We start from the raw sequence: 22,058 nt of genomic DNA on the forward strand, positions 1-22,058 counted from the left end.
CCCCCACACTGGACTCTACCCCCCCACACTGGACTCTACCCCCCCACACTGGACTCTACCCCCCCACACTGGACTCTACCCCCCCACACTGGACTCTACCCCCCCACACTGGACTCTACCCCCCCACACTGGACTCTACCCCCCCACACTGGACTCTACCCCCCCACACTGGACTCTACCCCCCCACACTGGACTCTACCCCCCCACACTGGACTCTACCCCCCCACACTGGACTCTACCCCCCCACACTGGACTCTACCCCCCCACACTGGACTCTACCCCCCCACACTGGACTCTACCCCCCCACACTGGACTCTACCCCCCCACACTGGACTCTACCCCCCCACACTGGACTCTACCCCCCCACACTGGACTCTACCCCCCCACACTGGACTCTACCCCCCCACACTGGACTCTACCCCCCCACACTGGACTCTACCCCCCCACACTGGACTCTACCCCCCCACACTGGACTCTACCCCCCCACACTGGACTCTACCCCCCCACACTGGACTCTACCCCCCCACACTGGACTCTACCCCCCCACACTGGACTCTACCCCCCCACACTGGACTCTACCCCCCCACACTGGACTCTACCCCCCCACACTGGACTCTACCCCCCCACACTGGACTCTACCCCCCCACACTGGACTCTACCCCCCCACACTGGACTCTACCCCCCCACACTGGACTCTACCCCCCCACACTGGACTCTACCCCCCCACACTGGACTCTACCCCCCCACACTGGACTCTACCCCCCCACACTGGACTCTACCCCCCCACACTGGACTCTACCCCCCCACACTGGACTCTACCCCCCCACACTGGACTCTACCCCCCCACACTGGACTCTACCCCCCCACACTGGACTCTACCCCCACACACTGGACTCTACCCCCACACACTGGACTCTACCCCCACACACTGGACTCTACCCCCACACACTGGACTCTACCCCCACACACTGGACTCTACCCCCACACTGGACTCTACCCCCACACTGGACTCTACCCCCACACACACACACTGGACTCTACCCCCACACACACACACTGGACTCTACCCCCACACACTGGACTCTACCCCCACACACTGGACTCTACCCCCACACACTGGACTCTACCCCCACACACTGGACTCTACCCCCACACACTGGACTCTACCCCCACACACACACACTGGACTCTACCCCCACACACACTGGACTCTACCCCCACACACACACACTGGACTCTACCCCCACACACACACTGGACTCTACCCCCACACACACACTGGACTCTACCCCCACACACACACTGGACTCTACCCCCACACACACACTGGACTCTACCCCCACACACACACTGGACTCTACCCCCACACACACACACTGGACTCTACCCCCACACACACACACTGGACTCTACCCCCACACTACAACACGCATATGATGCTGCTGCCACTCTGTTTATTAACTATGCATAGTCACTATACCCTTACCTATATATTACCTCAATTACCTCTACTAACCATACCTTTGCACATTGACTCGGTACTGGTACTCCTTATTAGACATATTATTTTGTTACTATTTTTCGTTTAGTTCATGTTCCCTATTTTTGTTTTTTTACCTCTGCATTGTTGATTAAGGGCTCGTAAGTAAGCATTTCACGATACCTTTTCTATTTGGCGCACGTGACAAATAAAATGTGATTATGATTAATAAAGCCCGGCACATTAACAGTTAGGATATTGATTATAGACATAATTAAGTTGGAGTTTCCTCTCTCCTCACTTTTCTTAGAAAATAAGTCAAGGGCTGTTTCCTTATCTCCTCCCTCTGCTGCTGCCTCCATTGTTCTCAACGCCATTATGCCAATCACAACTTGGTCTAGGAAAAGGCGCCAATTTAAAACCACACTCATGTGTTTCAGAACCACGGACAGCGACCACTATCCAACGCAGGAGAACGCGCATGTTATAAAATCATTTTTATTAGTGTTGCACCATTGTTCTTACATAATATAACCATATATAACCATATATAACCATATATAACCATATGCAATTTCAGTAGCATGTCTTAGAGTGACGGACTGGGCCATCCCAACGGCCTCCACAACGGATCAGTCCACTCAGACAGGAGCCAGTCAGACTGGTGTACTGTACACCATGGAAGAAAAATAAAGTTATATTTCCGACTGCTCGACTAAAGACATTTCGGTCGACCAACAGCCTACAGAACGCAGAGTTAAAACTAGCCATTGACTAAATCATCTCAGGGAAAGTGTTAGGGTTTAATGGTCAGGGACCCAGCCTGCTTCACCCTCGGTAGTCTAGGGTTAGGGTACTTACCCTCGGTAGTCTAGGGTTAGGGTACTGACTCTCACCCTTGGTAGTCTAGGGTTAGGGTACTGACTCTCACCCCCGGGAGTCTAGGGTTAGGGTACTGACTCTCACCCCCGGGAGTCTAGGGTTAGGGTACTGACTCTCACCCCCGGGAGTCTAGGGTTAGGGTACTGACTCTCACCCCCGGGAGTCTAGGGTTAGGGTACTGACTCTCACCCCCGGGAGTCTAGGGTTAGGGTACTGACTCTCACCCCCGGGAGTCTAGGGTTAGGGTACTGACTCACCCTTGGTAGCCTTGGGTTTAGAGTGGCAGCTGAGACAGGAGTGGAGGGGGCAGCGGAAAACCTTGTCGAAAACCGTGAGGGCGTTGGGGCGGACACAGGCTTCATGGTAGAACTTCCCACAGTGCTGCACGTTACAACGATGCACCTCCCCCTCCGACAGCTTACAGCTGAAACACTGGTGCACCCCTGGAGAGAGACAGAGTCAGGGTTAACACGAGAGAGACAGAGCCAGGGTGAACACTGGAGAGAGACGGAGCCAGGGTGAACACTGGAGAGAGACGGAGCCAGGGTGAACACTGGAGAGACGGAGCCAGGGTGAACACTGGAGAGAGACGGAGCTAGGGTGAACACTGGAGAGAGAAGGAGCTAGGGTGAACACTGGAGAGAAACGGAGCCAGGGTGAACACTGGAGAGAGACGGAGCCAGGGTTAACACTGGAGAGAGACGGAGAGATGGGGTTAACCAGTCATTACCTGAGGTGCTACAGACAGGATGACCCTGTTCTTACCTGAGGTTCTACAGGATGACCCTGATCTTACCTGAGGTGCTACAGACAGGATGACCCTGTTCTTACCTGAGGTGCTACAGACAGGATGACCCTGATCTTACCTGAGGTGCTACAGACAGGATGACCCTGTTCTTACCTGAGGTGCTATAGACAGGATGACCCTGATCTTACTTGAGGTGCTACAGACAGGATGACCCTGTTCTTACCTGAGGTGCTACAGACAGGATGACCCTGATCTTACCTGAGGTGCTACAGACAGGATGACCCTGATCTTACCTGAGGTGCTACAGACAGGATGACCCTGATCTTACCTGAGGTGCTACAGACAGGATGACCCTGTTCTTACCTGAGGTGCTACAGACAGGATGACCCTGATCTTACCTGAGGTGCTACAGACAGGATGACCCTGATCTTACTTGAGGTGCTACAGACAGGATGACCCTGTTCTTACCTGAGGTGCTACAGACAGGATGACCCTGATCTTACCTGAGGTGCTACAGACAGGATGACCCTGATCTTACCTGAGGTGCTACAGACAGGATGACCCTGATCTTACCTGAGGTGCTACAGACAGGATGACCCTGATCTTACCTGAGGTGCTACAGACAGGATGACCCTGATCTTACCCGAGGTGCTACAGACAGGATGACCCTGTTCTTACCTGAGGTGCTACAGACAGGATGACCCTGTTCTTACCTGAGGTGCTACAGACAGGATGACCCTGTTCTTACCTGAGGTGCTACAGACAGGATGACCCTGTTCTTACCTGAGGTGCTACAGACAGGATGACCCTGCTCTTACCTGAGGTGCAGTCTGGACAGAGCAGCTTGTCCTGTGGTTTCAGGGTGGATCCTAGACAGGAGAGGTGAAAGGACCCACAGCACTGACCCTCACATGGCACCACATCCTCTCCAGCCTGCTCACACACCTATAACAAACACCGTCAGCAACATAGTGAACCCCACACCGACGACAGTCAGACAGCAGCATAGTGAACCCCACACCGACAACAGTCAGACAGCAGCATAGTGAACCCCACACCGACAACAGTCAGACAGCAGCATAGTGAACCCCACACCGACAACAGTCAGACAGCAGCATAGTGAACCCCACACCGACAAGTCAGAGAGCAGCATAGTGAACACCACACCGACAACAGTCAGACAGCAGCATAGTGAACCACACACCGACGACAGACAGCAACATAGTGAACCCCACACCGACAAGTCAGACAGCAGCATAGTGAACCCCACACCGACAAGTCAGAGAGCAGCATAGTGAACACCACACCAACAAGTCAGAGAGCAGCATAGTGAACACCACACCGACAACAGTCAGACAGCAGCATAGTGAACCCCACACCGACAACAGCCAGACAGCAGCATAGTGAACCCCACATCGACAACGGTCAGACAGCAACATAGTGAACCCCACACCGACAACAGTCAGACAGCAGCATCGTGAACCCCACACCGACAACAGACAAACAGCAGCATAGTGAACCCCACACCGACAACAGTCAGACAGCAGCATAGTGAACCACACATCTACAAACAGAACACACTGAAACTCCTCCCCCAACCCTAGGAGATGAGCTGTTCTCACCTGACAGACAGATTCCTTTTTGGGGCCTCCTCCGTTAGTCTTCTTGGCCCCGTTGGTCTGGTCTATGCTGTCACTGGGGGACTCTGGACGCTCTTCAATGCCAGAGCCCTCTGGCTCAGGACTGGCTGCTGCTTTCTTCCTCTTCTTGGTCTGGGAGGATGCTAATTGGCTGGCTGAGTCCAGCCTCCTCTTCCTGATTGGCTTTGTCTTCTCTAGTTCTTTAGAACTAGTGAATCCTTTAACATGTGTCTCCGTTTTCTTTCTGTTTCTCATCTTCGTGGGGGCGGAGGACTCTGCTGACACAGCCTGGGGTTAGAGTTAGGAGAGGAAGATCCGACTCGTCATCATGGACATCTAAAAAGGCAACACACTGGCAGTGTTTTCCAAAAGTATATGGAGTAGCCAGCCAACTAGAAAAAGGGGCCAGACAGGTTCCCACGGGCCAGCTTGGTGTTGGTGGCCTCCGGTACATTCTAATGCCTTGATTCCATCCAAAACACGCAGCTAAATTATTTAATGCTTTAATTGAGTTTACTTCCCAGAGAAAAAGTCCTGCGGGGTCTAGTTTTGTCTTATCTTGATTATTGTCCAGTCCTGTGGTCGAGTGCTGCAAGGATAGACCTAGTTAAGCTGCAGCTGTCGGGCTGCGTGCGTATTGATGTGTAGTAGAGGTCGACCGATTAATCGGAATGGCCGATTAATTAAGGCCGATTTCAAGTTTTCATAACAATCCGAAATCGGTATTTATGGACAGCAATTTGGCCTAATTTGTTTTACACCTTTATTTAACTAGGCAAGTCAGTTAAGAACACATTCTTATTTTCAATGACGGCCTAGGAACGGGTAGGGTTAACGACAGATTTTTACATTGTCAGCTCGGGGATTCAATCTTGCAACCTTACAGTTCACTAGTCCAACGCTCTAACCACCTGCCTCTCATTGCACTCCACGAGGAGCCTGCCTGTTACGCAAATGCAGTAGAAGCCAAGGTAAGTTGCTAGCTAGCATTAAACTTATCTTATAAAAAACAATCAATCAATCATAATCACTAGGTAATTATACATGGTTGATGATACTAGTTTATCTAGCGTGTCCTAAGTTGCATATAATCGATGCGGTGCGTATTCGTGAAAAAGGACTGTCGTTGCTCCAATGTGTACCGAACCATAAACATCAATGCCTTTCTTAAAATCAATACACAGGAGTATATATTTTTAAACCTGCATATTTAGCTAAAAGAAATCCAGGTTAGCAGGCAATATTAATCAGGTGAAATTGTGTCACTTCTCTTGCGTTCATTGCACGCAGAGTCAGTGTATATGCAACAGTTTGGGCTGCCTAACTTGCCAGAATTGTACGTAATTATGACATAACATTGAAGGTTGTGCAATGTAACAGGAATATTTAGACTTATGGTTGCCACCTGTTAGATAAAATATGGAAAGGTACCGTATTTCACTGAAAGAATAAACGTCTTGTTTTCGAGATGATAGTTTCCGGATTCGACCATATTAATGACCTAAGGCTCGTATTTCTGTGTGTTATTATGTTATAATTAAGTCTATGATTTGATAGAGCAGTCTGACTGAGCGGTGGTAGGCAGCAGCAGGTTTGCAAGTATTCATTCAAACAGCACTTTCCTGCATTTTGCCAGCAGCCCTTTGCTGTGCTTCAAGCATTGCGCTGTTTATGACTTCAAGCCCATCAACTCCCAAGATGAGGCTGGTGTAACCGATGTGAAATGGCTAGCTAGTTAGCAGGGTGCGCGCTAATAGCGTTTCAAACGTCACTCGCTCTGAGACTTGGAGTAGTTATTCCCCTTGCTCTGCATGGGTAACACTGCTTCGAGGGTGGCTGTTGTCGTTGTGTTCCTGGTTCGAGCCCAGGTAGGAGCGAGGAGAGGGACGGAAGCTATACTGTTACACTGGCAATACTAAAGTGCCTATAAGAACATCCAATAGTCAAAGGTATATGAAATACAAATGTTATAGAGAGAAATAGTCCTATAATTCCTATAACTACAACCTAAAACTTCTTACCTGGGAATATTGAAGACTCATGTTAAAAGGAACCACCAGCTTTCATATGTTCTCATGTTCTGAGCAAGGAACTTAAACGTTAGCTTTCTTACATGGAACATATTGCACTTTTACTTTCTTCTCCAACACTTTGTTTTTGCATTATTTAAAACAAATTGAACATGTTTCATTATTTAATTGAGGCTAAATTGATTTATTGATGTATTATATTAAGTTAAAATAAGTGTTCATTCAGTATCGTTGTAATTGTCATTATTACAAATAAAAAAATATTTAAAAAAATATATATATTATTATAATTATTTTTTTTTTTTTTTTTTTTTTTTTTTTTTTTTTTTTTTATAAATCGGCCGATTGATCGGTATCGGCTTTTTTGGTCCTCCAATAAATCGGTATCGGCGTTGAAAAAAATCATAATCGGTCGACCTCTAATATGTAGGCTGTATGTGTGTGTATTGATACGTAGGCTGTGTGTGTGTGTGTGTGTGTGTGTGTGTGTGTGTGTGTGTGTGTGTGTGTGTATTGATATGTAGGCTGTGTGTGTGTGTGTATTGATACAGTGCCTTGCGAAAGTATTCGGCCCCCTTGAACTTTGCGACCTTTTGCCACATTTCAGGCTTCAAACAAAGATATAAAACTGTATTTTTTTGTGAAGAATCAACAACAAGTGGGACACAATCATGAAGTGGAACGACATTTATTGGATACTTCAAACTTTTTTAACAAATCAAAAACTGAAAAATTGGGCATGCAAAATTATTCAGCCCCCTTAAATTAATACTTTGTAGCGCCACCTTTTGCTGCGATTACAGCTGTAAGTCGCTTGGGGTATGTCTCTATCAGTTTTGCACATCGAGAGACTGAAATGTTTTCCCATTACTCCTTGCAAAAGCTCGAGCTCAGTGAGGTTGGATGGAGAGCATTTGTGAACAGCAGTTTTCAGTTCTTTCCACAGATTCTGGATTGGATTCAGGTCTGGACTTTGACTTGGCCATTCTAACACCTGGATATGTTTATTTTTGAACCATTCCATTGTAGATTTTGCTTTATGTTTTGGTTCATTGTCTTGTTGGAAGACAAATCTCCGTCCCAGTCTCAGGTTTTTTGCAGACTGCATCAGGTTTTCTTCCAGAATGGTCCTGTATTTGGCGCCATCCATCTTCCCATCAATTTTAACCATCTTCCCTGTCCCTGCTGAAGAAAAGCAGGCCCAAACCATGATGCTGCCACCACCATGTTTGACAGTGGGGATGGTGTGTTCAGCTGTGTTGCTTTTACGCCAAACATAACGTTTTGCATTGTTGCCAAAAAGTTCAATTTTGGTTTCATCTGACCAGAGCACCTTCTTCCACATGTTTGGTGTGTCTCCCAGGTGGCTTGTGGCAAACTTTAAACAACACTTTTTATGGATATCTTTAAGAAATGGCTTTATTCTTGCCACTCTTCCATAAAGGCCAGATTTGTGCAATATACGACTGATTGTTGTCCTATGGAGAGAGTCTCCCACCTCAGCTGTAGATCTCTGCAGTTCATCCAGAGTGATCATGGGCCTCTTGGCTGCATCTCTGATCAGTCTTCTCCTTGTATGAGCTGAAAGTTTAGAGGGACGGCCAGGTCTTGGTAGATTTGCAGTGGTCTGATACTCCATCCATTTCAATATTATCGCTTGCACAGTGCTCCTTGGGATGTTTAAAGCTTGGGAAATCTTTTTGTATCCAAATCCGGCTTTAAACTTCTTCACAACAGTATCTCGGACCTGCCTGGTGTGTTCCTTGTTCTTCATGATGCTCTCTGCGCTTTTAACGAACCTCTGAGACTATCACAGTGCAGGTGCATTTATACGGAGACTTGATTACACACAGGTGGATTGTATTTATCATCATTAGTCATTTAGGTCAACATTGGATCATTCAGAGATCCTCACTGAACTTCTGGAGAGAGTTTGCTGCACTGAAAGTAAAGGGGCTGAATAATTTTGCACGCCCAATTTTTCAGTTTTTGATTTGTTAAAAAGTTTGAAATATCCAATAAATGTCGTTCCACTTCACGATTGTGTCCCACTTGTTGTTGATTCTTCACAAAAAAATACAGTTTTATATCTTTATGTTTGAAGCCTGAAATGTGGCAAAAGGTCGCAAAGTTCAAGGGGGCCGAATACTTTCGCAAGGCACTGTATGTGGGCTGTTTGTGTGTGTATTGATATGTGGGCTGTGTGTGTGTGTATTGATATGTGGGCTGTGTGTGTGTGTATTGATGTGTGGGCTGCGTGTGTGTGTATTGATGTGTGGGCTGCGTGTGTGTGTATTGATATGTGGGCTGCGTGTGTGAGTATTGATATGTAGGCTGTGTGTATTGATATGTAGGCTGTGTGTATTGATATGTAGGCTGTGTGTGTGTGTGTGTGTTGATATGTAGACTGTGTGTTGATATGTAGGCTGTGTGTGTGTATTGATATGTAGGCTGTGTGTGTATTAATATGTGGGCTGTGTGTGTATTAATATGTGGGCTGTGTGTGTATTGATGTGTAGGCTGTGTGTGTGTTGAGATGCAGGCTGTGTGTGTATTGATGTGTAGGCTGTGTGTGTGTGTGTCTGGGTGTGTGTGTGTGTATTGATATGTAGGCTGTGTGTGTGTCTATTGATATGTGGGCTGCGTGTGTGTGTGTGTGCGTGAGTATTGATATGTGGGCTGTGTGCGTGTGTATTGATATGTGGGCTGCGTGTGTGTGTATTGATATGTGGGCTGCGTGTGTGTGTATTGATATGTGGGCTGCGTGTGTGTGTATTGATATGTGGGCTGCGTGTGTGTGTATTGATATGTGGGCTGCGTGTGTGTGTATTGATATGTGGGCTGCGTGTGTGTGTATTGATATGTGGGCTGCGTGTGTGTGTATTGATATGTGGGCTGCGTGTGTGTGTATTGATATGTGGGCTGTGTGTGTGTGTATTGATATGTGGGCTGTGTGTGTGTGTATTGATATGTGGGCTGTGTGTGTGTGTATTGATATGTGGGCTGTGTGTGTGTGTATTGATATGTGGTTGCGCGTTGTACGAGATCTTCAGTTTCTTGGCAATTTCTCGCATGGAATAGCCTTCATTTCTCAGAACGAGAATAGACTTATGCGTTTCAGAAGAAAGATCCTTTGTTTCTGGCCATTTTGAGCCTGTAATCGAACCCACAAATGCTGATTCTCCAGATACTCAACGAGCATAAAGGCCAGTTTTATTGCTTCTTTAATCAGGAAAACAGTTTTCAGCTGTGCTAACATAATTGAAAAAGGGTTTTCTAATGATCAATTAGCCTTTTAAAATGATACACTTGTATTAGCTAAAACAACGTGCCATTGGAACACAGGCGTGATGGTTGTTGATAATGGGCCTCTATGCCTATTTTTATTTTTTTATACCTATATTTAACTAGGCAAGTCAGTTAAGAACAAATTCTTATTTTCAATGACGGCCTAGGAACAGTGGGTTAATTGCCTGTTCAGGGGCAGAACGACAGATTTGTACCTGGTCAGCTCGGGGATTTAAACTTGCAACCTTTCAGTTACTACCCTGCCGCCCCAATGTAGATATGTAGATATTCCCTTAAAAATATATATATATATCGTTTCCAGCTACAATAGTCATTTACAACATTAATGTCTACACTGTATTTCTGATCAAATTGATGTTATTTAAAAAGGACAATTTTTATTTTTTTGCTTTTCTTTAAAAAATAAGGACATTTCTCAGTGACCCCAAACTATTGAACAGCAGTGTATACACAGCCAAGTTCTTCTCATGCTCCCTACACACAGCCAAGTTCTTCTCATGCTCCCTACACACAGCCAAGTTCTTCTCATGCTCCCTACACACAGCCAAGTTCTTCTCATGCTCCCTACACACAGCCAAGTTCTTCTCATGCTCCCTACACACAGCCAAGTTCTTCTTATGCTCCCTACACACAGCCATGTTCTTCTCATGCTCCCTACACACAGCCATGTTCTTCTCATGCTCCCTACACACAGCCATGTTCTTCTCATGCTCCCTACACACAGCCATGTTCTTCTCATGCTCCCTACACACAGCCATGTTCTTCTCATGCTCCCTACACACAGCCATGTTCTTCTCATGCTCCCTATACACAGCCAAGTTCTTCTCATGCTCCCTACACACAGCCATGTTCTTCTCATGCTCCCTACACACAGCCATGTTCTTCTCATGCTCCCTATACACAGCCAAGTTCTTCTCATGCTCCCTACACACAGCCAAGTTCTTCTCATGCTCCCTACACACAGCCATGTTCTTCTCATGCTCCCTACACACAGCCATGTTCTTCTCATACTCCCTACACACAGCCATGTTCTTCTCATGCTCCCTACACACAGCCATGTTCTTCTCATGCTCCCTATAAACAGCCATGTTCTTCTCATGCTCCCTACACACAGCCATGTTCTTCTCATGCTCCCTACACACAGCCATGTTCTTCTCATGCTCCCCACACACAGCATGTTCTTCTCATGCTTCCTACACACAGCCATGTTCTTCTCATGCTCCCTATAAACAGCCATGTTATTCTCATGCTCCCTACACACAGCCATGTTCTTCTCATGCTCCCTACACACAGCCATGTTATTCTCGTGCTCCCTACACACAGCCATGTTCTTCTCGTGCTCCCTACACACGGCCATGTTCTTCTCGTGCTACCTACAGACGGCCATGTTCTTCTCGTGCTCCCTACACACAGCCATGTTCTTCTCATGCTCCCTACACACAGCCAAGTTCTTCTTATGCTCCCTACACACAGCCAAGTTCTTCTTATGCTCCCTACACACAGCCATGTTCTTCTCATGCTCCATATACACAGCCATGTTCTTCTCATGCTCCCTACACACAGCCATGTTCTTCTCATGCTCCCTATACACAGCCATGTTCTTCTCTTGCTCCCTACACACAGCCATGTTCTTCTCATGCTCCCTACACACAGCCATGTTCTTCTCATGCTCCCTATAAAAAGCCATGTTCTTCTCATGCTCCCTACACACAGCCATGTTCTTCTCTTGCTTCCTACACACAGCCATGTTCTTCTCATGCTCCCTACACAGCCATGTTCTTCTCATGCTCCCTACACACAGCCATGTTCTTCTCATGCTTCCTACAGACAGCCATGTTCTTCTCATGCTTCCTACAGACAGCCATGTTCTTCTCATGCTCCCTATACACAGCCATGTTCTTCTCATGCTCCCTATACACAGCCATGTTCTTCTCATGCTCCATATACACAGCCATGTTCTTCTCATGCTCCCTACAGACAGCCATGTTCTTCTCATGCTCCCTACAGACAGCCATGTTCTTCTCATGCTCCCTATACACAGCCATGTTCTTCTCATGCTCCCTATACACAGCCATGTTCTTCTCATGCTCCCTATACACAGCCATGTTCTTCTCATGCTCCCTACACACAGCCATGTTCTTCTCATGCTCCCTACACACAGCCATGTTCTTCTCATGCTCCCTACACACAGCCATGTTCTTCTCATGCTCCCTACACACAGCCATGTTCTTCTCATGCTCCCTACACACAGCCATGTTCTTCTCATGCTCCCTACACACAGCCATGTTCTTCTCATGCTCCCTACACACAGCCATGTTCTTCTCATGCTCCCTACAGACAGCCATGTTCTTCTCATGCTCCATATACACAGCCATGTTCTTCTCATGCTCCCTATACACAGCCATGTTCTTCTCATGCTCCCTATACACAGCCATGTTCTTCTCATGCTCCCTATACACAGCCATGTTCTTCTCATGCTCCCTACACACAGCCATGTTCTTTTCTAATTACTGTGTGTGTATAGCGAAGTTATTTTTATTCCTCAGGTCATTATTTCTATTTAATAATATCTTTAACTCTGCGTTGTTGGAAACGGACCCATAAGTAAGCATTTTACTGTTAGTCTACACCCATTGTCTACAAAGCATGTGACAATTCAAATTTGAGTAAATGGCCTATGCACCACGACTCTGCGTGGCTGGCTATGTGAAACACAAAAGAAAATAAATTAATTTGCCAGAAAACTAGGCTAAGTTAATTTCGACTCATCATTCGTTACCCCTTACCATTGTAATGCATGTGCAAATTCACTCGAAGGAGCATCATGCTCTCTCCCTCTTTAATGTAATGAAATTTGACTGCAACCAGCTACAGCGCACACATCACACAGGTACCAGGAGGTGGAACAGACTGTCAAACCAGCAGTGTCCCGTCATCGCTCGCTTTGTGACTGACAGGTGACTTTCCTCTCAATAGATCGCTAAGAGATGCATATCGTTCATTCTAGCAGGAGAGGGCTCAACTTAATTTTCTGACTACAGAATTTAAACTTTTAAATGAAAAGTAGCCTGGGTAATATGAAGTGGAAAAAGTCTTACCGGCTGTTTAGCTGACAACCAGTGCAAATGGTCATACTGGACACACCAGTTTCATACCGTATAATAACTCACCTTCTGTTTGTCACCAACTCCGCGTTTCTTCTTGGGTTGTTGGTCCTTGTCCTCATCGATCTCTAGAGCTTGTTTACAAGGCAGCTGCTTCTTCTGAGGATCCTTCTTACCTGGAAACAAGTTAGAGGCCAGATTGTGGTAAAACTACAACTGACAGACCCTCATGAGAAACATTCACCTGATCAGTAGAGACTGTGGAACTAACGGCAAGTATGAACAACAACTTTTCACCTTTAGGTTCTGTCTTCAGCTGTTCTTTAACAGGAAAGGTCTTGGTACCTTTCTTAGCTAGGAGGAAAACCAAAAATGTTAGCTGATCTCTGACACATTTTACAAAACTAAACTAACCCCTACCTATAACTGACGATATGTTGATGACCCCAACTTACCTATAGGTGCATGTGACAGGGTTTCTAGCATGTTGGTAGCCAAGGCAACCCCTTTGGACTTCTTCCTCCCCGTCTTGGCAGGTAGTTGAGGTTTCAGTTTGGACTTCTTCTGTTTCTGCTTGTGAGGTTCAAGTAGTTCTGTCTCTGAGCTAGGGGAGACAAGATCCTACAAACAACAACTTCCTCAAAATAAGGACAACACAAGAGTGAAAATAGTCCCTTCTAAACACAATACATTTGGCCTGTAAATAACATAGTATGTCAGTCCCTTCCTGTAAATAACATAGTATGTCAGTCCCTTCCTGTAAATAACATAGTATGTCAGTCCCTTCCTGTAAATAACATAGTATGTCAGTCCCTTCCTGTAAATAACATAGTATGTCAGTCCCTTCCTGTAAATAACATAGTATGTCAGTCCCTTCCTGTAAATAACATAGTATGTCAGTCCCTTCCTGTAAATAACATAGTATGTCAGTCCCTTCCTGTAAATAACATAGTATGTCAGTCCCTTCCTGTAAATAACATAGTATGTCAGTCCCTTCCTGTAAATAACATAGTATGTCAGTCCCTTCCTGTAAATAACATAGTATGTCAGTCCCTTCCTGTAAATAACATAGTATGTCAGTCCCTTCCTGTAAATAACATAGTATGTCAGTCCCTTCCTGTAAATAACATAGTATGTCAGTCCCTTCCTGTAAATAACATAGTATGTCAGTCCCTTCCTGTAAATAACATAGTATGTCAGTCCCTTCCTGTAAATAACATAGTATGTCAGTCCCTTCCTGTAAATAACATAGTATGTCAGTCCCTTCCTGTAAATAACAGTATGTCAGTCCCTTCCTGTAAATAACAGTATGTCAGTCCCTTCCTGTAAATAACATAGTATGTCAGTCCCTTCCTGTAAATAACATAGTATGTCAGTCCCTTCCTGTAAATAACATAGTATGTCAGTCCCTTTCTGTAAATAACATAGTATGTCAGTCCCTTCCTGTAAATAACATAGTATGTCAGTCCCTTCCTGTAAATAACAGTATGTCAGTCCCTTTCTGTAAATAACAGTATGTCAGTCCCTTTCTGTAAATAACAGTATGTCAGTCCCTTTCTGTAAATAACAGTATGTCAGTCCCTTCCTGTAAATAACATAGTATGTCAGTCCCTTCCTGTAAATAACATAGTATGTCAGTCCCTTTCTGTAAATAACAGTATGTCAGTCCCTTCCTGTAAATAACAGTATGTCAGTCCCTTCCTGTAAATAACATAGTATGTCAGTCCCTTCCTGTAAATAACATAGTATGTCAGTCCCTTTCTGTAAATAACATAGTATGTCAGTCCCTTTCTGTAAATAACATAGTATGTCAGTCCCTTTCTGTAAATAACATAGTATGTCAGTCCCTTCCTGTAAATAACATAGTATGTCAGTACCTTCCTGTAAATAACATAGTATATCAGTCCCTCTCTGTAAATAACATAGTATATCAGCCCCTTCCTGTAAATAATATAATATATCAGTCCCTTCCAGGATTCCCATGATTCTGCGATCGCATAATTCACAGCAAAAATCAACCAATCAGTGCATAGTGCAAGAGCTCGCAATTTTGACAAATCCCCGCTGAAAGAATCAAGGGGAGTGCCGCTTTAGTAGGGCGGTCGGCACTCTGCTAACCTTGGCTTTAGTAGGGCGGTCGGCACTCTGCTAACCTTGGCTTTAGTAGGGCGGTCGGCACTCTGCTCTCCCCAGTCTGTTTATGGCGAGCACTGCTCAAAGCACTGAGTGCAATTTGCCAGCATTGCCGTTTTAAACTCTAAAGCTTAACACGGATCACGAATTAACAATCTTTCTGGATAAAAATAAATACATTGTAATACTGTTTTAAAAGTACATCTTCCTTATGACCCTGTCAGGAATATATTTTTTTTAAATCACAATGTCTTATTAAAAAAATTATTAGAAAGAAATATCGATCTTCAAATTGAAAGTGATTGATCACCTTTGAATCTATTTGGGTTTTTTTGAAAGAGAGAAGGAATGGGAGGTGCATCCATGCTGATAGCAAGCCCCAAGCATGATGGAGAGGAGAGGTGAGTGGGAATGGGAGGTGCATCCATGCTGATAGCAAGCCCCAAGCATGATGGAGAGGAGAGGTGAGTGGGAATGGGAGGTGCATCCATGCTGATAGCAAGCCCCAAGCATGATGGAGAGGAGAGGTGAGTGGGAATGGGAGGTGCATCCATGCTGATAGCAAGCCCCAAGCATGATGGAGAGGAGAGGTGAGTGGGAATGGGAGGGTCATCTCGTGCTGATAGCAAGCCCCAAGCATGATGGAGAGGAGAGGTGAGTGGGAATGGGAGGGTCATCTCGTGCTGATAGCAAGCCCCAAGCATGATGGAGAGGAGAGGTGAGTGGGAATGGGAGGGTCATCTCGTGCTGATAGCAAGCCCCAAGCATGATGGAGAGGAGAGGTGAGTGGGAATGGGAGGGTCATCTCGTGCTGATAGCAAGCCCCAAGCATGATGGAGAGGAGAGGTGAGTGGGAATGGGAGGGTCATCTCGTGCTGATAGCAAGCCCCAAGCATGATGGAGAGGAGAGGTGAGTGGGAATGGGAGGGTCATCTCGTGCTGATAGCAAGCCCCAAGCATGATGGAGAGGAGAGGTGAGTGGGAATGGGAGGGTCATCTCGTGCTGATAGCAAGCCCCAAGCATGATGGAGAGGAGAGGTGAGTGGGAATAGGAGGGTCATCTCGTGCTGATAGCAAGCCCCAAGCATGATGGAGAGGAGAGGTGAGTGGGAATGGGAGGGTCATCTCGTGCTGATAGCAAGCCCCAAGCATGATGGAGAGGAGAGGTGAGTGGGAATGGGAGGGTCATCTCGTGCTGATAGCAAGCCCCAAGCATGATGGAGAGGTGTGTGTGGATTTGTTCAGGAAAATAAACACAAATGAGCACTTTAGATGTTTCGAATTGTTTTTGTTATCTGCTGGAAACCATCCTAAAACTGAGCACATATGACTTTTTATTAATTTATATGAAATTAACGTGGAAAAAACATAGCAAAATGTAAGGCAGGATTTCAGAAAAGCTGCCGCAAAAATCAAGCATTTTTTGCCGCAGAAATCACAAAAAACTGTTGCGAAATCCTGGAGGGACAGGTATATAGACCATGAAAATGATTCTAGTTTATCCAGACCTGAGAGGGCATCTCTGTTTGTCCTTTATGGGAGACCAGGACTTTAGTCTTCTTAGTTGTTTCCTTTTTCAGTGTTGAAGTGGTCTGCTTCCGTTTCCCTTGTTTCTCAGTTCCATCTGTTGTTCTGGGGCCACCGCTCTTCTTTTTCTCCAGTGAAGTGCTGCATTCTGTGGGGGTGGGCTGGACCTGGGGACTGGTTGGGCTGGGAGACAGGAGGGTCAGCCTGGATGGCTCCTGGTCCGGGATTTGGGCCTTTGTCTGCTCTGGTCCAAGGTCGAGGCCATGCTCAGCGGGACCGAGCTCAGCGGGGACATGCTCAGCGCAGCCGGGCTCAGCGGGGCCGGGCTCAGCCAGCAGGCGGGGGTTGAGGTGTGGCCCGTTAGTATCGTAGGTAAAGGTGTACTTGGCCAGGCGTTCCTCCAGGGCCAGGCTGGCAGCTTCCTTGGCCTGAGTGATGCCAACCACCCACTGGGCATGGAGCTTCCTGGGTACAGAAGAAGTGGTACTCTGGGGACAGAGGACAGTAGAGCTCAGGCTGACAGTACAGCTCAGGCTGACAGTACAGCTCAGGCTGACAGTAGAGCTCAGGCTGACAGTAGAGCTCAGGCTGACAGTAGAGCTCAGGCTGACAGTAGAGCTCAGGCTGACAGTAGAGCTCAGGCTGACAGTAGAGCTCAGGCTGACAGTAGAGCTCAGGTTGACAGTGGAGCTCAGGCTGACAGTAGAGCTCAGGCTGACAGTACAGCTCAGAGGACAGTGATGACATTGCTAGAAAAGGTACATTTCCTGAAGAAAACTTGAGTAATTGAGTAAGGGTTTAAGGTTACTGTACCTTTATGTGGAAGACCCGGGAAGATGGTTGTTTGTTGCCATGGCAGAGCTCAACATATTGCTCCTCCCTACTGAAGGAGGCCATGTTCTTCTGAAAGATGTAGCCCCTCTCCGGGGTGTTCCCAAAATACTGGACGTGATATAGGATGCCAGACGTATGGCTGTTAATTGCTAAAAAAAAAAGTTACATTAAAAACAGTTAGAACTTCTGTGCAAAAATATTCCACTGGTTACTATTGCCATCTAAAACATGCTTTCTAATGTCTCTTTTCAATCTAACCAAACTGTGTGTATAAGAACATGGCAGGTAGTCTGTTCTGTTACGTGTTTTTACCTTTGTGTTTGAGGTGTGTGTTGAGTTCTGGGTCGGTAGAGACCATGCAGGGCCACCATGGGTATCCTGACACCTTGGTCCACACGACATCACCCACAGAGAACACTGTATTGACAGGGAGCTCCTCTTCCTGTCTCTGTTCCACCAGTGGACTGGCCTGCTGGATCTGAGAGGAACAGCATGCTGTCAGAAACCTCAATATTAACACTGAGGATCAGGAGGACTCTCACAAACAAGGACTCACAACGAGTGTATGATAAAGTTCTATTGAATCACAAAGACTGACAGGCACAAGTGACACTCTATGATCAACCTTTCATTTGGTCAGGGTCCAGCCCATAGAGATACAACAGTTGTTCTATGTCAATGATCTGGCCTTCTGTGTATTGAACTATAGAACCCACCTGTTGTGGTGCAGCAGTGCACTCCTCTGGCTGACTGGCAGCTGACACCCCCACAGGAACTGGGTCATGGTTAGAGGCAAGTTGGTGCAGAGGTTTGGGTTTGATGAGTCTCCTCTTCCTCCCCGCCCTACTGGCTGGAACCAGGAGGTCCTCAGTAGGCAGGTTGGGCCCCTCTCCACAGAACGTCTCGAAGCGCGCCAGCTTCCCCTTGGACACCATCTTGGTGATCTTCAGTTTAATCTCAGGGGAGGTGGCCTTCCTCTGGGGGCTGGGGTGGGAGGAGGGGGCCTCAGTACCCTTCAGGATGGGGGGCTCGGGGGGGCACAGCTTGGGCAGCTGGTCTCCGTTCAGCATGCGGGACGTCAGGTCCTTCAGCCTCTCATGACTATGACCATGGGAGGCCATCTGGTTTAGAACACTGTCCTGGAGCGTCACGGCCAACTGGGCAGCTGCCTTGTCCATCAGCAGGGCAGGGTCCACCCCCAGGTCACCCCCACCCCGACCCATCCTCCCGCCCAGGGGCTCAGATGGCTGCTTCATGCTGACTGGGTTGAGGGCCTCTGGCACCGAGGGCAGAGACCGCCCCTTACTGGTACTGTCCATCCCAGACCATCCCTTACTGTCCATCCCATCCAACTCCAGCCTCACTCAGCTACTGCACAGAGGGGGAAGGAGAGAAATAATGAGTGGTTTAGCAATGCATGTTGGATCCAGGGTGTGATGCAGAAAGTCTAACTCAACACTCCAATATAACAAAACAATAGTGCAAACGAATAGTCAGTGAAAATGCACAGGCGGATACATCAAACACTGGACTGAAAGCTGATTAAGCTGCGTCGTTAATAGTAACTTGGTCATCTGATGCGCACCGAGTGGACACTTTTGTTACAGTATATAATGTGAAATGTAGCAATCAGAAAACTTACCAGGTCGCTAAGCACTCTATAGTAGTTGGCTTGCTTACTACTGCAATGTCCCAACATTGAATGAATGGCTAGAACATGCAAGGAACAGCTCGCTCGCTAACCACATGCAATGTGGCCCAAGCCAACAGTAACGCAGCCAGCATCGCCAACCATGAAAAGACAGACTAACTAGTTATTATATTTCAACAGAAAAAAATAGACATTGCCAATCACATATCACGAATAAATAAAAGTCAATACACTTTTTTTTTTTTAAGTCTCACTCTTTAGGAATATGGTAACATATTTCCCATTTTGAGATACTGACTTAGCTAGGATCTCTCGTTAATGGCCCAGGTCAGTTGCAGATAGATAAAGTAGCGTCAACTAAACCATGGCGGTAGCGTTACTAAACCATTGCGGTAGCGTCAACTAAACCATGGCGGTAGCGGCAAACTAAACCATGGCATGAATGTTCTGTTAGCTACTAAACATAATGAAATGCATCCGAAAAGCATTTCAACTAACCGACGCTCAATGACACAGCTAGAGTAGCTGGCTAGAGTAGCTAACTGGAGTAGCTGGCTAGAGTAGCTGGCTAGAGTAGCTAACTGGAGCAGCTAACTAGAGTAGCTAACTGGAGTAGCTAACTGGAGTAGCTGGCTAAAGTGGCTAGCTGGAGTAGCTAACTAGAGTAGCTGGCTAGAGTAGCTGACTGGAGTAGCTGACTGGAGTAGCTAACTGGAGTAGCTGGCTAGAGTAGCTAACTGGAGTAGCTGGCTAGAGTAGCTAACTGGAGTAGCTGGCTAGAGTAGCTAACTGGAGTAGCTGGCTAGAGTAGCTAACTGGAGTAGCTGGCTAGAGTAGCTAACTGAAGTAGCTGGCTAGAGTAGCTAACTGGAGTAGCTGGCTAGAGTAGTTAACTAGAGTAGTTAACTGAAGTAGCTGGCTGGAGTAGCTAACTAGAGTAGCTAACTGAAGTAGCTGGCTAGAGTAGCTAACTGGAGTAGCTGGCTAGAGTAGTTAACTAGAGTAGCTAACTGAAGTAGCTGGCTGGAGTAGCTAACTGAAGTAGCTAACTGAAGTAGCTGGCTGGAGTGGCTAACTGGAGTAGCTAACTAGAGTAGCTAGCTGGCTATCTAGCCACCATTCAAAGTAGCTAACTGGGGTAGCTAGCTGGAGTAGCTAACTAGAATAGCGAACTGGAGTAGCTAGCTGGCCATCTAGCCACCATTCAAAGCTAGCTAACTAGAACTAGAGTAGCTAGCTGGCCATCTAGCCACCATTCAACGTTAGCTAGCGACATGCCAACTTGACTGACATGCGCAGCTAGCTAGCTAACGTTACATTGCTAGCTAACTCGCTATGTTAGAAGAGACACGTTTATTGAAAGATGACCACGCTCGCCTTGTCCTCCCATAATTGTAGTAATGTGTTAAATTACCTGTTGAATTTCTCGAATAGTTATCAAATTTGAAAATAGTCTGTTTGAATCATCTTGAAAACCACGATTTCATTCAACTTGAATCAAAGCTTGCGGGAAACTCTACTCCCAATCAGCGCGAAAAATACTCACTTCCGATTGGTTGGGAGGAGCGACGCGTTTAACCGGCCCTTTCAAAAATGTCTCTGCTATCTGAGATCCTTGGGACGTCCCTACCCCATTGAAGTTTACATTTTAAATGGATACGGTCAGGTAAGGGTTATAGTAAGGGTAGGGGTCGGAGTTAATGGGGGAAAAAATCATCATCATCTCCAGTACCACCCCAACATCGACATATGTGCGTTTCTGTGTTTTTTGTCGTAGAATGATAGAAGGAGATACAACTTTTATGCAGTACCTGCCCAGTACCCACCTTTAGTCACTGTCACCTTGCTGTCATTCTTATTTACAATGACAGCCTACCAGGGAACAGTGCCTTGTTCAGGGGCAAAACAACAGATTTTTAGCTTAGCTCAGGGAATCGATCCAGGAACTTTTCGGTTACTGGGCCAACGCTCTAACCACTAGGCTACCTGCCGCCCCTCACTGGTCACTTTAATAATGTTTACATACTGGTTATACCCACTTCATATTGCTGTAATATACAATTCTTCAGATATACTACATATTCTATACATATACTGTCCATATTGTCAATACATCCCATCATATATGTATGACTCCTTGAGAAATAAAGGTTAGATAAATACAACATTTAAATATATTTATAATCTGGACTCCGACATTGCTCTCCCTAATATTTATGTATTTCTTAACTCCATTATTTTACTTAGATGTGTGTGTATTGTTGTGAATTGTTAGATATTACTGCACTATTGGAGCTAGAAACAAAAGCATTTCACTACACCCGCAATAATCTAGAGGCGAAAGAAACGCACACCGATTTAGGCGAGAATAAAGGAGAGCCGCACACTCTAAGAGCTCAGATGCAAAAATATTTGTGTCCAACGTTTCAACAGACAAGCTGTCTTCATCAGAGTATAATGACAAACACTGCGAGATGACTCATTTATATAGTGTCAAAAGACACACACGGTGTCTGTAATTAAAATAGCATACAAAAAACATAAATGGATAGTGCACGATCATAGATACAATTTGGCTACATAAGCCTACAAACATTTACAATAGCAAAATCATAATAATCACAAGAATCGTTTCAGATCGAAGTTCACGTTGAGACCGAAGTGAGCATGGGTCTTTAAATTAAAGATCCAGGCAGCCTCTCATTTTAACAATAAATTGT

The 22,058-nt window shown here is 46.1% G+C and overlaps 1 protein-coding gene across 5 annotated transcripts in view; it reads right to left on the reverse strand.

Annotated features, from left to right (window-relative positions):
• The window catches only part of LOC110498309 (histone-lysine N-methyltransferase NSD2), a 68,685-nt gene extending 47,775 nt beyond the window's left edge, over window positions 1–20,910 (reverse strand). For 3 of the 5 annotated variants that reach the window (XR_005037844.1, XM_036955443.1, XM_036955446.1), the window contains exons 1-11: window positions 20,753–20,910; window positions 18,404–19,058; window positions 18,000–18,165; window positions 17,667–17,836; window positions 16,835–17,341; window positions 13,649–13,814; window positions 13,491–13,547; window positions 13,260–13,369; window positions 4,733–5,038; window positions 3,929–4,055; window positions 2,620–2,805 (exon numbers count right to left, since the gene is read on the reverse strand). Coding sequence is in view for 4 of the 5 variants with exons in the window: in XM_036955443.1 (XP_036811338.1) it covers window positions 2,620–2,805; window positions 3,929–4,055; window positions 4,733–5,038; window positions 13,260–13,369; window positions 13,491–13,547; window positions 13,649–13,814; window positions 16,835–17,341; window positions 17,667–17,836; window positions 18,000–18,165; window positions 18,404–19,030 (2,422 nt within the window). In the remaining variant the exon portion in view is untranslated. Of the gene's footprint in view, window positions 1–2,619; window positions 2,806–3,928; window positions 4,056–4,732; window positions 5,039–13,259; window positions 13,370–13,490; window positions 13,548–13,648; window positions 13,815–16,834; window positions 17,342–17,666; window positions 17,837–17,999; window positions 18,166–18,403; window positions 19,059–19,329; window positions 19,789–20,752 lie in introns of those variants that run through there. The other 2 variants (XM_036955444.1, XM_036955445.1) reach the window with 2 other exon arrangements.
• Between the last annotated feature and the right edge of the window lie 1,148 nt (window positions 20,911–22,058).

This window comes from Oncorhynchus mykiss, chromosome 19 (genome assembly GCF_013265735.2).
Source record: "Oncorhynchus mykiss isolate Arlee chromosome 19, USDA_OmykA_1.1, whole genome shotgun sequence".
Classification (NCBI taxonomy): domain Eukaryota; kingdom Metazoa; phylum Chordata; class Actinopteri; order Salmoniformes; family Salmonidae; genus Oncorhynchus; species Oncorhynchus mykiss.